Source organism: Ovis aries, chromosome 1 (assembly GCF_016772045.2).
Source record: "Ovis aries strain OAR_USU_Benz2616 breed Rambouillet chromosome 1, ARS-UI_Ramb_v3.0, whole genome shotgun sequence".
NCBI lineage: Eukaryota > Metazoa > Chordata > Mammalia > Artiodactyla > Bovidae > Ovis > Ovis aries.
The window spans coordinates 105,234,677-105,249,878 of record NC_056054.1 but is presented as its reverse complement, the minus strand read 5'-3'; the positions used below and the strand labels follow the sequence as shown (position 1 = coordinate 105,249,878).

Below are 15,202 nucleotides of genomic sequence, written 5' to 3'. Positions count from 1 at the left end.
CGGTAAAAGCCCTCCGGAACCTTAGAATATGGTGAGAAATTCTAGGGCCTTTAAAGAGCCACAGAACCTGGTGGGCCTCACCTGGAGACAGGCAAACATTTGGTCTCCTCAGCCATGTCCAAGGTCACGAAGGATGCTGCGCAGCCCTTGGAGGCAGAGGAGCCAAGCATGGCGCGGGCTGTGGTCCGCAGCACAGGGGGCTTTATCCTGGGCTTGTCCCTGGCCACAGCCTACGGGCTGCTGGAGCTGCTGGTGGAAGGGCACAGCCCCTGGGGCTGCCTGGTGGGCACCCTCACTCTGGCCGCCTTCCTTAGTCTGGGCATGGGATTCTCCCGCCAGGTCCGGGTCACTGTCCTTTTGCTGCTGCCCCAGGCCTTCTCCAGTGAGTTTGGTGCCCAGCGCAGGGGGTGGGCCCGGTGGAGGGGCTGGAGCAGGAGGGATCTTGTGGGAGAGGGCAGTCGAAGGAAGCCCTGCTGCCTTCCATATGGCACTTGTATATGCTGCCATGGGCAAGGCTGCTGGCTTGGTTCCCATGGTGCTCTCTCCCCAGAGCAGGGCCGGACACTGCTGTTGGTGGCTGCCTTTGGGTTGGTGTTGCAAGGGCCTTGTGCCAACACCCTGCGCAACTTCACCCAGGCCAGCGAGGCTGTGGCCTGTGGGGCAGAACTGGCCCTGAACCAGACCGCCAAAGTGCTGGAGAGGGCCAAGCAGCCCCTCATCAGTAAGGCCACCCACCTCCACGGGCCCCCGAGCTCCCCTCAGCCTGCGCGTTCACAGCCCTCTGGCTCCATTCCTCTCTGTGGTCCTGGGCCTTAACCTCTAAGCCTCCAGCAGGACCCCCTGACCCTCGCTCTCTGGCCCGCTCCACTGCCAGATGGACTGTCTCCCAGACCCCAGCATCTGGGCAGCTCCCCCGCTCCACTCCTTACTCCAGGGCAATGGTAAGAGCCAGCCTCTAGAGGAGGAGACCCGACCGGAGCCCTGCCCCTGCCTCTCAGGTGCTCTGAACAAGATTAAAGCCATTGCCCAGAGAGCCAAGCAGGTGGCTGACCGGGTCCGAAAGTTCTTCCGGTCAATCATGGATGGTGTGAAGCACGTAGGTCAGCACGTTAGCATGTCTGTTTTGGGGGCCAGGGTTTACCCAGTCTCCTCACCCTCACCCCCGTCCAGGACTTCTTGGGCCCTGCCAGAGTGCTAACTAGACCCCACTGGATAAAGCAGAGCCCGGCCCCTGACCACGGGCCTTTCCGGGTCCGGGTGCTGCCCTGGTGTTCCCCCCAACCCCCCTGAGAAGATGCTGCAGGACTCCTGGGTACCAGCCCCGCAGCCATTCCCAGCCAGGGCCCTGCGGAACGTGTGGTATTGGCTCCTGCACATTGGCGATGTGTGCAACTCGGAGCTGGGCAACCCCTACCTGAAGTGTGCTCGGGTCTTTGATGACGCCAAGGACAGCTGCATGAAGGTCATACCGCAGGCCTACCACCTGTGCTTCGTGCTCATGCCCTTCAAGCTGATGCTCTGTGGACTTGCCAGTGGTGAGAGAACATGGACTTACTGGTAGGAATGGGGGCCTGGCAAACGTAGGGACCAGCTGGGTGAGTGGGCCCGGGTGACCAGTAGTGTAGCAGCAGCGTGTGTGTGCTTAGTCGTGTCTGACTCTTCACGAGTCCATGGACTGTAGCCTGCCAGGCTCCTTGGTCCATGGGATTTCCCAGGCAATACTGGAGTGGGTTGCCATTTCCTTCTCCAGGGGATCTTCCTGACCCAAGGATCAAACCCACATCTCCTGCTTTGGCAGGCAAATTCTTTACCATTGGGCCACCTGGGAAGCCCCCTTCTGGGCACTAATGAGGGGCAATAAATACGGGACCAACAAGGATGCTGGGCTCCATGCAGGATTAGGGAGCAGGTAGGGGGAAAACCAACGTGGAGGGTGGGGTAGTAAGGAGAAGCCAAAAGGTTTTGAGCTGATGTGGAGGCCAGCAGGAACAGTGAAAAGTCGGGAGGCCCTGTGAGAGCAAGGTCTCTGGAGATTGGAGAGACAAGCTGCGTGTCTTTGCCCCTCCTGACACTCCGTCTTGGCTATCAGTGGCCCAGGTGTTCTGCATCATTCCTGGCTATATCCAGACCTTCCTGCGAGAGACCATGAGCACCCGTGAGTGGTCCCCGCCTAGCCCTACTCATGCGGTGCTCCTCGGAGGCCTCCCTCCCTCATCCTGGCATGTGCCAACCCAGGAGCGCTCCCTGTCCACAGATGAGAATTCAGGAAAAGACCTCCGGAGGTTACCCAGGCCAATGTCCACACCATACAGATTAGGAAATTGGGGCCCAGTGAAGAGAGGGTGCTTCATCAAAGCCTGACTTGAGAGGAGGAGCTGGGGAGAGAAGCAGGGACCCCAGCAGCCAAGGCAGGTTGTGGAGATGCTCCCTGTGAAGGCAGAAGCCTGGTGCTAAGCGTGCATCGGCCATGGCATAGACTGTGGAGGCTCTGTCCCCTCCTCAGTCCACTGTAGGTCCCAACACTCGGGGTTTCTAGCTGACCCGGGAGCCACGGGGCCCCTGGGCTGCCCAGGCCCCTCCAGGGTGCAGCCCTGCCCCCTTGTAACTCTCCTTGCTTGCATCTCCCCTGGACACGGGGCCTCAGCTGTGAGGAATTTGATTAACCGAGTGCGTCAGGAGTTTGAGTTCAACATGACAGCCACCCATTACTTCTTTGTGGATCTCAATGCCTCTCGGAGCCTGTCCCAGGTAGCTCTGGACCTCCACGAAGCCATCAGCATGAAGCTGTACCGCGTCCGAGAGGCCTTGGCGCTGATGGGCTACACCACACCTCTGCTGCTCCTGCTTCTTTACCTCCAGTGAGGCACTGGAGGGCCCCGCTAACGCAGGGGTGGGGGCTAGGGCTGTTGGGGGCCAGCTTGTCCCCATGGCATCCTGGGAGGCTGGAGCTTGTGGGCAGGGGTGAGAGTGGGGAGTGTGGTGCCCTGGGATGTCTGGTTGGGGCTGCTGAGGGGCCTCATGTGTGTCCCACCAGAGCCCTGTATTACCGATACGGTTACCTGAACTGGGACAGTTTCGACAACATCTACATCACCAGCCGATTCCTGCGCATGGAGGCTGTCCGCTCCAGGGCAGGATTGCCCACGGTGCTGCCGCTCACTGCCCATGAAGCCAGACACTACATCCAGCCAGGCGAGGGCCCCGAGGACCCGGAGACAGGGTCCCTGAGTGGGGCCAGGGCTCCCTCCAACTGCACTGCTCTGCCCAGAAGTGCTGGGCACAGGCCTGGCTCAGGGCAGGGCCAGAGATGGGGGATGACACAGAAAAAGGAAATTTCAGGCTCGGGAGGTGGGGGAGACACAACCCTGTCCTTGGGAAGCCTCAGCCTAAAAGGGGGATTGTCTCAGAGCATGGAGACAAAAAGAAGAGTGGCAGGTGATGCTTCTGGGAGCACCCTGGATGTCAAGACAGAGGGAAGGATGGGTGGAGAGTGGATGTGGAGCAAGGGAAGTGAAGCTGGGAGGCTTTTGGAGGTGGTGAGCAAGAATGTCCATGCACACTCATATGGAGGTGATGCAGCTGGCGGGAGGTGGGGAGCAGTGCTGTCTCTGAAGTGGGAAGCGGGGAACCACATCAGGGTATCAGGCATGCCTTAGAAGGGGGGATTCCTGGAGAGTGAAAACTGGCCACCAGGTCAAGGTGGAGATACTAGGTGTGTATCTCGAGCCACAGAGGCCCTGCCCAGGAAGAGTGCTTCCTTCCCACTCTTGCACAGGGGTCCTCACAGCTTCCGCATCTTCCAGGTGAGCAGACAGGACCCGGTCTGATGAGGGTCAGGAGCTGCCTCCAGGAGGGAGGTCTCTCTAGGGGCGAGGGTCTGGTGGGAAGGAGAATTGCGGAGAGTCCTCCTGACCAGCCCTCCCCGATGCAGGCTCCATCTTCTTGTCCCGGTGGGAACAGATTTTTTGCATCCTGGCGATCTTCCACCTTGCCCAGCACCTCCTCCTCGTGTTGTTCCTGGTCTTCCTGGACTATGCCGTCTTCTGGGTCCTGGACCTGGCTCGATACCACCTGCAGGGGGAGGTTGTGGCCCGAAGTGAGTGCCCAAACTTCCCTAGCTTCCTCAGTCCTGTGGGATGGCCTGAATGTCACTGCTACTTACCAGCCCCTGACATTGCCCTCCTCCAACCCCATCCTCTGCCTGGTAATCCCTGTGTCCAGTTCAGTATTACACCATAACACAGTAGAGGAAAACACAAGCTCTAAAGTCAGACTGGCCTGGGGTCAAATCTCAGCAGTGTCCTTTACCAGATGGTGACCTTGAGCAGTTTGCTCAACCTCCCAGAACTTCAGCTGCCTCATCTGAACCGTGGGACAGTAATGGTAGCAGCTTCTCTGGGTGGCTGTACATAGATGAGACCACATGCGCGAGTGCCTGGTGGACCTTGGATTGACGGTGTGCCACAAACCACAGAATAGAGTTAATCTAATCCTTTATACCAGAGGCCCAACAGAAAAAGTAACAAAAAACAAAACTCGAGACAATCGATAAAGCCCTTAGTTCAATACCTGATACACAGTCAGTGCTTAACAAATGCTTTATTTTTGAAAAAATTTTAAAAATTTGATTGACGTACAGTTGACTTACAATGTTTTAATTTCTGCTGTACGGCAAAGAGATTCAGTTATATGTATATATATATGTTCCTTTTTATATTCTTTTCTATTATGATTTATCATAGGATATTGACTATAGTTCCCTGTGCCACACAGTAGGACCTTGTTTCTCCATCCTATATATAATAGCTTGCATCTGCTAATCCCACACTCCCAAACCTTCCCTCCCCTCAACAAATGCTTTAGTAGTCATGGAGTCTGGGCATGGACCCACAGGCTATCAAGGTCATTTCAGATCTGGTGGCCTGAGAAGGCAGACCACATAGGTACCAGTGCCAGCCAGCTCTGGACCACGGAGCCAGGCCTAGTTTCCAGGAGCTGAAGCCGGGGCCTGGAGCACCACAAGGGTGTCTGGGGCCTCCGGGGGGGCCTGGGGGCCATCTCTATCCTTTGCACCATCCACCTGCCACCTTCCAGAAGGTGTGGTCTTTTGTGCATGGTGGAGTGGGCAGCTTCCAAGAACAGCCCTCACACAGGGTCTTGGCGCCCAGGCCCCGTGTTCGTATCCATAACCGTGGAAGGCACTGGCTCCACAGGGAAGATTTACCGCGACCTGGTGTCTGCATTCGATGTCCTCCAGCAAGGCAACATCACTGTCCTGTCCCGACGCTGCCGTCTGCATCCCTCAGAGCCCGACTCCACTGGTTACATAGTCATCGGTATCCACACCTCTGAGGGCGCTGGGGGGACAGACACAGTTCAGGGCATGAGGGGCACAGTCTGCTGAGGGTGAGTGTGGCTGGCACCTGGTGCCCCCCAGCAGCAGCTTACTGGGTCTGCTGTGCCCCCAGGCATCATGTATGGCCTTTGCTTCTTTGTCACTTTGTTCGGCAACTATGTCAGTCGGCTGCGGCGGCTCATCTGTGCCTCCTACTACCCATCTCGGGAGCAGGTGAGGGGGCTAAGCTCCTGGCTGTCTGTCTTGGACTGGGGGAGTTCACAAGCCTTCTGCAGCCCAGCTCTCTCCCTCTGGTTGAACCGCTGAACCCCAAAGCAAATGACCTGGACCACAGAAGGGAGAAATGGTGCCTCTTGAGATAAAGCTTGCTTCCAAAGATTTGTTAAAACCCTGGGGAAGGGGACTTCCCTGGTGGTCCAGTGGCTCAGACTCCATGGTCCCAATTCAGGGGGCCCAGGTTTGATTCCTGGTCAGGGAACTGGACTCTACATGCCAAAACTAAGGATCTGATGCAGCCAAATAAATAAATTAAAAACAAAACAAACAAACAAACAAAAATCCTTGGGGCAGGAGCCATGCTGGTGTTGAGGTGGGAATGAAAACCCTGCCATTTGTTTACTTACTCATGACTCATTGAGCACCTACTGTATGCCAGTTACCATGCTGGCGGCTTCAGGGATGCAGAGATGAACCAGACACAGTCTCGAGGCAGGTTTTAACAAGACTGCTACAATGAAAAAAGTATTTTTAGGAAATTCCCTGGCCATCCGGTGATTAAGACTCCGAGCTCCCACCGCAGGGGGCGAGAGGGTGAGGGGGCAAGAGGGTGAGGGTACGATCCCTGGTTGGAGAATTAAGACCCCACAAACCTCAGAGCACAGCCAAAGAAAAAGAGAAAGAAAAAAGTGTTTTTATTAAGGAATAAATAAGTGCTAAGGAAACCCAGAGGAGGGGATGGGTGCGTCCACCTGAGGAAGCCCTGAAGTCTTCCCCCAGGAAGGGGCATTGAGCCAAGCCTACAAGGAGTCATAGGAAATGGAGAGAAGGTAAAGGTAAGGGGTAGGAGTGAGTGCAGAGGGCATTCCAGGCAGACAGGATCAAGGGGACCCCATCCTTGACTTCCCCTCCGCCAGGAGAGGATCTCCTACCTCTACAATGTACTTCTGAGCCGCCGAACAAAGCTGCTGGCTGCCTTGTACCGATCAGTGAGGAGACGGGCAGCTGACCACGGCCACGTGAGCGTCCTCCAGGTGCTGGCTGGACGGTAAGCCCATAGTCTTTCCTTTTAGGGAGTGGAGTGAGAGGGAGTAGAAAAAGAGCCAGAGGTCAGAAAGGATCACTGTCTTTCCAAGGTGTCCAGGGATTTGGTTGAAGAGGGTGCTCATTCATGAATGGATTGGGGATGACACTCTGTAGGGGTGGGGAGTCAAAGGAGGAGGAGGACAGGAAGAAGGGAGGATCTTGCTATAGTCAGAGGGATGGAGGTTAGACTGTAGGGAGACTTACCTTTGATTTGGAGGGTGATACTGGAGAGGATGAGGGTTAGTTAGGCGGACTGGCCTGGCCTGCTTTTTAAAAAATTAATTTAAAAAGTGTAATATAGCTGATTTACAATTATGTGTTAATTTCTGCTGTATTATAGCAAAGTGATTCAGCCATCCACACATATACACTCTTTATAAAAAAAATATTCTTTTTTGTTATGGTTTATCACAGAATCTAGAATAAGTTTCCCTGTGTTTTACAGTAGGACTTTGTTATTTACCATGCTATATCTACTAGTTTGCATCTGCTGACCCCAAACGCCCACTCCATCTCTCCCTTCCCCCTCCCCATGCAATCACAAGCCTGTTCCTCCATGTCTGCGAGTCCATTCCTCCATGTCTGTGAGTCTGTTATCCATGTCTGTGAGTCTGTTATCCATGTCTGTGAGTTTGTTCCTCCATGTCTGTGAGTCTGTTTCTCCATGTCTGTGAGTCTGTTTCCACATGTCTGTGAGTCTGTTCCTCCACGTCTGTGAGTCTGTTCCTCCATGTCTGTGAGTCTGTTTCCACATGTCTGTGAGTCTCTTCCTCCATGTCTGTGAGTCTCTTCCTCCATGTCTGTGAGTCTGTTATCCATGTCTGTGAGTCCGTTTCCACATGTCTGTGAGTCTGTTATCCACGTCTGTGAGTCTGTTCCTCCACGTCTGTGAGTCTGTTTTCCACATCTGTAAGTCTGTTCCTCCATGTCTGTGAGTCTGTTCTCCATGTCTGTGAGTCTGTTCCTCCACATCTGTGAGTCTGTTCTCCACATCTGTGAGTCTGTTCCTCCATGTCTGTGAGTCTGTTCCTCCACGTCTGTGAGTCTGTTCTCCACGTCTGTGAGTCTGTTCCTCCATGTCTGTGAGTCCGTTTCCACATGTCTGTGAGTCCGTTCCCACATGTCTGTGAGTCTGTTCTCCATGTCTGTGAGTCCGTTTCTCCATGTCTGTGAGCCCATTTCCACATGTCTGTGAGTCTGTTATCCATGTCTGTGAGTCTGTTATTCATGTCTGTGAGTCCGTTCCTCCATGTCTGTGAGTCCGTTCCTCCACGTCTGTGAGTCCGGTTCTTCATGTCTGTGAGTCCGTTTCTCCATGTCTGTGAGTCCGTTTCCACATGTCTGTGAGTCCGTTTCCACATGTCTGTGAGTCTGTTATCCATGTCTGTGAGTCTGTTCCTCCACATCTGTGAGTCTGTTTTCCACGTCTGTAAGTCTGTTCCTCCACGTCTGTGAGTCTGTTCTCCATGTCTGTGAGTCTGTTTCCACATGTCTGTGAGTCTGTTATCCATGTCTGTGAGTCTGTTCTTCATGTCTGTGAGTCTGTTCTCCACATCTGTGAGTCTGTTCCTCCATGTCTGTGAGTCCGTTTCCACATGTCTGTGAGTCCGTTCCCATATGTCTGTGAGTCTGTTCCCACATGTCTGTGAGTCTGTTCTCCATGTCTGTGAGTCCGTTTCTCCACGTCTGTGAGTCCGTTTCCACATGTCTGTGAGCCCGTTTCCACATGTCTGTGAGTCTGTTATCCATGTCTGTGAGTCTGTTATTCATGTCTGTGAGTCCGTTCCTCCACGTTTGTGAGTCCGTTCCTCCACGTCTGTGAGTCCGTTTCTCCATGTCTGTGAGTCCGTTTCCACATATCTGTGAGTCTGTTCTTCATGTCTGTGAGTCTGTTATCCATGTCTGTGAGTCTGTTCCTCCACGTCTGTGAGTCTGTTTTCCACATCTGTAAGTCTGTTCCTCCACGTCTGTGAGTCTGTTCTCCATGTCTGTGAGTCTGTTTCCACATGTCTGTGAGTCTGTTATCCATGTCTGTGAGTCTGTTCTTCATGTCTGTGAGTCTGTTCTCCACATCTGTGAGTCTGTTCCTCCATGTCTGTGAGTCCGTTTCCACATGTCTGTGAGTCCGTTCCCATATGTCTGTGAGTCTGTTCCCACACGTCTGTGAGTCTGTTCTCCATGTCTGTGAGTCCGTTTCTCCACGTCTGTGAGTCCGTTTCCACATGTCTGTGAGCCCGTTTCCACATGTCTGTGAGTCTGTTATCCATGTCTGTGAGTCTGTTATTCATGTCTGTGAGTCCGTTCCTCCACGTTTGTGAGTCCGTTCCTCCACGTCTGTGAGTCCGTTTCTCCATGTCTGTGAGTCCGTTTCCACATATCTGTGAGTCTGTTCTTCATGTCTGTGAGTCTGTTATCCATGTCTGTGAGTCTGTTCCTCCACGTCTGTGAGTCTGTTTTCCACATCTGTAAGTCTGTTCCTCCATGTCTGTGAGTCTGTTTCCACATGTCTGTGAGTCTGTTCTTCATGTCTGTGAGTCTGTTCTCCACATCTGTGAGTCTGTTCCTCCATGTCTGTGAGTCTGTTCCTCCATGTCTGTGAGTCTGTTCTCCACGTCTGTGAGTCTGTTCCTCCATGTCTGTGAGTCCGTTTCCACATGTCTGTGAGTCCGTTCCCACATGTCTGAGTCTGTTCCCACATGTCTGTGAGTCTGTTCTCCACGTCTGTGAGTCCGTTTCCACATGTCTGTGAGCCCGTTTCCACATGTCTGTGAGTCTGTTATCCATGTCTGTGAGTCTGTTCTTCATGTCTGTGAGTCTGTTCTCCACATCTGTGAGTCTGTTCCTCCATGTCTGTGAGTCCGTTCCTCCACGTCTGTGAGTCCGTTCCTCCACGTCTGTGAGTCCGTTTCTCCATGTCTGTGAGTCCGTTTCCACATGTCTGTGAGCCCGTTTCCACATGTCTGTGAGTCTGTTCTCCACATCTGTGAGTCTGTTTCTCCACGTTTGTGAGTCTGTTCTCCACGTCTGTGAGTCTGTTCTCCATGTCTGTGAGTCCGGTTCTCCATGTCTGTGAGTCCGTTTCCACATGTCTGTGAGCCCATTTCCACATGTCTGTGAGTCTGTTCCTCCACCTCTGTGAGTCTGTTCTCCACGTCTGTGAGTCTGTTCTCCACCTCTGTGAGTCTGTTCTCCACGTCTGTGAGTCCGTTCCTCCACGTCTGTGAGTCCGTTCCTCCATGTCTGTGAGTCCGTTTCCACATGTCTGTGAGTCCATTCCTGCACGTCTGTGAGTCCGTTCCTCCATGTCTGTGAGTCTGTTTCCACATGTCTGTGAGTCTCTTCCTCCACGTCTGTGAGTCTGTTATCCATGTCTGTGAGTCCGTTTCCACATGTCTGTGAGTCTGTTATCCATGTCTGTGAGTCTGTTCCTCCATGTCTGTGAGTCTGTTATCCACGTCTGTGAGTCCGTTCCTCCACGTCTGTGAGTCTGTTCCTCCATGTCTGTGAGTCTGTTCCTCCATGTCTGTGAGTCTGTTCTCCATGTCTGTGAGTCTGTTCCTCCATGTCTGTGAGTCTGTTATCCATGTCTGTGAGTCTCTTCCTCCATGTCTGTGAGTCTGTTCTGCATGTCTGTGAGTCTGTTTTCCACATCTGTGAGTCTGTTCCTCCATGTCTGTGAGTCTGTTCCTCCATGTCTGTGAGTCTGTTCTCCATGTCTGTGAGTCCATTCCCACATATCTGTGAGTCTGTTCCTCCATGTCTGCAAGTCTGTTCTTCATATCTGTGAATCCGTTTCCACATGTCTGTGAGTCTGTTCTCCATGTCTGTGAGTCTGTCCCTCCATGTCTGTGAGTCCGTTATCCATGTCTGTGAGTCCGTCTCCACATGTCTGTGAGTCTGTTCCTCCATGTCTGTGAGTCTGTGAGTCTGTTCTCCACGTCTGTGAGTCTGTTCTCCACGTCTGTGAGTCTGTTTCCCACATCTGTGAGTCTGTTCCTCCACGTCTGTGAGTCTGTTCCTCCACATCTGTGAGTCTGTTCCTCCATGTGTGAGTCTGTTATCCATGTCTGTGAGTCCGTTTCCACATGTCTGTGAGTCTGTTATCCATGTCTGTGAGTCTGTTCCTCCATGTCTGTGAGTCTGTTATCCATGTCTGTGAGTCTGTTCCTCCATGTCTGTGAGTCTGTTCCTCCATCTCTGCGATTCTGTTCTTCATGTCTGCGAGTCTGTTCTTCATGTCTGTGAGTCCGTTTCGACATGTCTGTGAGTCTGTTATCCATGTCTGTGAGTCCGTTCCCGCATGTCTGTGAATCCATTTCTCCATGTCTGCGAGTCTGTTTCATGAAAGTTCCTCTGTGTCATATTTTAGATTCCACAAATAAGCGTTATCGTATAGTACTTGTCTTTCTGTTTCCGACTTCATTCGGTATGAGAGTCTCCTGGTGCATTCACGTTGCTGTAGATGGCACTATCTCGCTCTTTTCCTGGCTGAGCAGTACTCCACAGGATATATGCGCCACATCTTCTTTATCTGTCCCTCTGTCCATAGACAGTTAGGTGGCTTCCGCGTCTTGGTTGTTGTGAATAGTGCTGCTTTGAGGACAGGGGTACATGTACCTTTTTGAATTATTTTTTTGTCCAGATATATTGAGCTGACCTACTTAGTGTCTGGGACCCCTCTCCTCAGGTGTTCCTGCCTGGTTCCATTTATCAGCCACTTCAGGCAGCATCAGACCTACTGCCTGGGCTGTGGGCAGCTGCAGGACGAGGGGGACACAGAGAATTCGGTGGCTTGCAGTACCCCAGGCTGCAGAGGTGAGAGTTCTGAGGAGGATGCCTCTCTGCTGGGACTCTCACCATTTGTATATGACAATCAGCTTTTATGGACTTCTGTACTTCACCTTTTGTACCCCTCCCTTCGTTATGACGCATGTCCTCTTTTACACAGAACCCTCAGGTAGCTCATTTTCTCTGTGTGCCTTAATCCTCCAGTGCAAGTAGAATTCCTATGCAAGTGGTATTGCAGCAGTTCCCCAGAGTGCATGGTTTGATGAATGGTCTCCCCCTTGGGTGGAGCTGGGGAGGCAAGGGCTGAAAGCTCGGGAGCACAGTGCTGGGGTGGGGGTGGGGAGTTCAATTCCGTCCCTCCTGGCCTCCTCCAGGTCTCTTCTGTCTCACCTGCTTCCGTCTCCTGGGCAACACCTGCTCCGTGTGTGCGTCTCCCCTCTCCTGCCAGGAGAAGCTGGATCTAGAGCTGTGAGTCTCAGGCAACATGGGGTGGCTGGAGACTGTGGGGGCAGTAGGAGCGGCCACCCCTCTGCAGGACCTCTGTGGGCTACTGAGATGGGAGGCTTCTCCAGGGACTCCAGTGATGAGGAGGGTCCCCGCCTATGGCTGGCTGCCGCCCACCAAAAGGGTCCTGAGCAGGAGGCGCTACTGCGGCAGCAGCTCCAGGAAGCGCTGGGCAGGACCCTCTCATCGGACTCCATGTCGGAATCCAGGTGAGTGGAAGACTTCAGGCGTGGGGAGTGGGAGGCCTAAGCATGTTCGGTCACATTTATCAAGGGTTTCTTGGCTGCCTGGCCCTCTGCTAGAGCTGGAGAGATAAAAGGGGTAGTGGGGAGGGGGGTTTGCCCCATGCCTGCTGTGTCAGCACCCCTGCCCTGGGGTGAGTGGGGGAGAGTGACATCAAGTAGATAAGTGACAATGTAGAGACCACCCCAAATGAGGAGTGAAACAGGCTCTGGGAAGCACAGAGGACAGAACACCCGGTTTGGGATGGAGGTATATTAATGAAAGCTTCACGAAAGAAGTCAAAAAAATAGGTGGGCTTGATTTTCACTCACAGAGAGCCAAGTATATCAAATGCTGTGAGATTATCAAGTAGGATGAAGCCTGGAAGCCAGAGGGTTTGTCAGGCTAAGGAGTGCAAGAGGACATTCCAGGGGGAGGCTTGTGTGAGTCTGGAGAATGTGGGACACTTAGAGGTGAGGGGAGGGTCAGGGAGGGGTGTATTTGTGGCTGGGTGGAGACAGCAGAGCATACTGGGAGATGAGGTTGCCCATCAAGGCAGGGAGAGGTGGGAGAGGGCCTCAGTTTACCATCTGAAGATCCTCAGTCAGAAAGTGATGTATTTGTCTTTTGGGACAATAAGCTAAGAAGGCAGAGTGGAGGCAGGGTGGGAGCAGGGAGACCAGAGAGGAGGCTGTCTTAGCTCAGGAAAAGTTGGTGACAGCCTCAGGATTGAGGTGCTGAGAATGACAGGGAGCTTGTGTTTGGAACTGGGTGGTGGTAGGGCAAGAGGAGAAACAGGTTCTGCAGAAACAATGGCCCAGTTCTAGACCTTTCTGGTATCTGTAGGGAATCCACTGGGAATGCCCAAGGGACAGTTAGAAAAGGGCAGGGCTCTGGGCCAGAGGTATCTTTTGGGGGGTTGTTGACTTGGAGACTGTGAGAGAAATGAGCTGGATCACCCTGGTGGAGGGCAGGGCAGCAGAGGAGGAGGCAGGGACATGACCCTGAGGGGCTCCATCACAAACCAAGGAGGGGAGAGACTCAAGAACAGAGAGCCAAGCGGATCCAATGTTGTGAGATGATCAAGTAGGATGAAGCCTAAAGACTGGTCATTGAATTTGGTGGTCGAGAGATCCTTGGAGTGGCTTGTGGGACTATTTCTCATGGTGTGGGGAAGGCCAAAACCAGTCCTCGTGGGTTGAGGGGGTGACTGGTAGAGAAGACTCAGAAATGGGGTACATGGCTCTGTTGCAAGTTTGGAAATTATTATTATTTTTAACGTCACTGCTGTAGTTTAAAAAAGGAAGCTTGATGGTAAAGAGGAGAGAGTTAGCTTCATAGAACAATAGAGTAGCTTGAAGGGAACCTAAAAGATTTTTCTTTAGGTTTTTTCTTTACCCAAGTATGGGGAGATTTGAGGATTTCAGAGATGAAAAAAGTGTTGAAGAGTGAGAGATGCCGGAGAGATGGGATCTAGGGCCAGGTGAACAGGGTGGCCTCAAATAGGACCGGGCTCGCCCGAGGCAGGAGGGGAGAGGGCATGTTCCTCCCAGCCGAGCTGAGCCTGCTCCAGTCTGGTGGCCTTGCTTTTCTCAGGGTGAGGGGGTGGGGTTGGGGACTGGGGGTGGGGATAGGAGGCATGCACACCTGCTGAAACAGTAAAGAATGGGGTTGGGAGTGGAATAAAGGTTTCAAGGAGTGGGTGGTGGAGGTTGAAATGCCTGCCTTGGGGAGTGTGCAAAGGAGCCAACTGGGGACGTTAAGAGATTTCCAGGGAGCGTTAAAGGCTCAGATGAAGTTGAAAATCATCACGTGTAATGACAGACTCCAGCGTGCTTGGTTACGTGGTTTTCTCAAGCAAATGTGGTAGCCATGAATGGGCTTCCAGGGTTGAAGGCTTTTTCTGGGCAGGTCAGGAGATGATGGGGTGAGAATTGGGGTGCTTTAGTCAGAGTATCTAAGATGACTGGGGAAGAGAAAGGGGTTGAGATCCCAGGGGGCAGTCCAAGGTCTATGTGTTGCTGGGGTATTAAAGCAGAGGCCAGGAGGGATGCAGACAATGGGCCAGGCCCAGGAAGAATCCGGGGGATAAATCCAGAGAGTAGCCAAGATTGAGGGTGATGTCCGAGTAGGAGCAGAGAGGAAGGTCATTATGGCCAAGGAGGCTGAGGATTGGAAAGCCAGTGTGTTGGAAGAGCCTGCCCACCAGCGAGAAGGCAGCTGGGCCACAAGAGCAGCTCAAGTCTGGTACCAGCTCCCTGGATGGGTATGGCAGGATGTTGGCAGGGCCTGGGGAGATAGGCACAGCCCAGGAGTGTAGCTTCCATGGGAGCCAGGGGCTTTGCAATACGCCACAGGCATGCCAAGTCTGAGAAAGACAAGCAACCTCCACTTGGGAGGACTGAAGAGAAAACTGTCCAGTGGTCACATTCCAGTGTGAATGGGGCACCAGAAGTTAGTAATGAATTCAGAGGTTTAAGGGGAAGGAAAGTTTTATTTTGAGTGGTTCCAGAGGGCTCAAGGAAGTTAAAAGCTGGGCAGCCAGGGAGGTACCCTACAGCCTTGCGTGAGTATTATTTCCGAGGTCACTACTGGTTCCTTGCAAAGCACATGACCTTGGGCACATCATTGCCCACTCATCTCTCAGCCTTAAGTCAGACGATATCTACAGACACACCCTGGCTTGCCTTGGAGGGGCCTGTGAGAGCCGCAGTGGCTGGAAGACAACAGGAGCCAAATCTGAATAGACAGGGCAGGTGCAGGAGGAAGGAAGTCACCTGTGAAAACAGAATCCTGGTGACTGGGCCACCCTCTTCCTCTCCTCACTAGTGACCTGGATGAAGAAAAGGGGCCTCGGGAGAGAAGGCACAGGTAGCCACCACCACCTGAGGCCCTGTCTGTCAGCAGCCCCCTCAGCCCCGCTGACTGCCTCAGAAATCCTCTGCCCTCAAAGCAGTCCCATCTTTCATTTCCCCTCTCCTCCCCATCCCGCCCACCTACCTCCAAAATAAAGAAATCAAAGTTGGACAC

At 53.1% G+C, this 15,202-nt stretch overlaps 1 protein-coding gene across 1 annotated transcript; it reads left to right on the top strand.

The window, feature by feature from the left end:
• Positions 1-114: 114 nt before the first annotated feature.
• On the top strand, positions 115-15,199 carry DCST2 (DC-STAMP domain containing 2). Its single transcript, XM_027977569.2, has 15 exons — positions 115-382; positions 551-721; positions 999-1,100; positions 1,338-1,535; positions 2,090-2,155; positions 2,645-2,858; positions 3,035-3,192; positions 3,932-4,096; positions 5,169-5,336; positions 5,469-5,569; positions 6,490-6,620; positions 11,346-11,473; positions 11,821-11,914; positions 12,019-12,159; positions 15,002-15,199. Exons 1-15 carry the CDS (start codon positions 115-117, stop codon positions 15,045-15,047), a joined length of 2,151 nt encoding a protein of 716 aa, XP_027833370.1. The 3' UTR covers positions 15,048-15,199.
• The last annotated feature ends 3 nt before the right edge of the window (positions 15,200-15,202 follow it).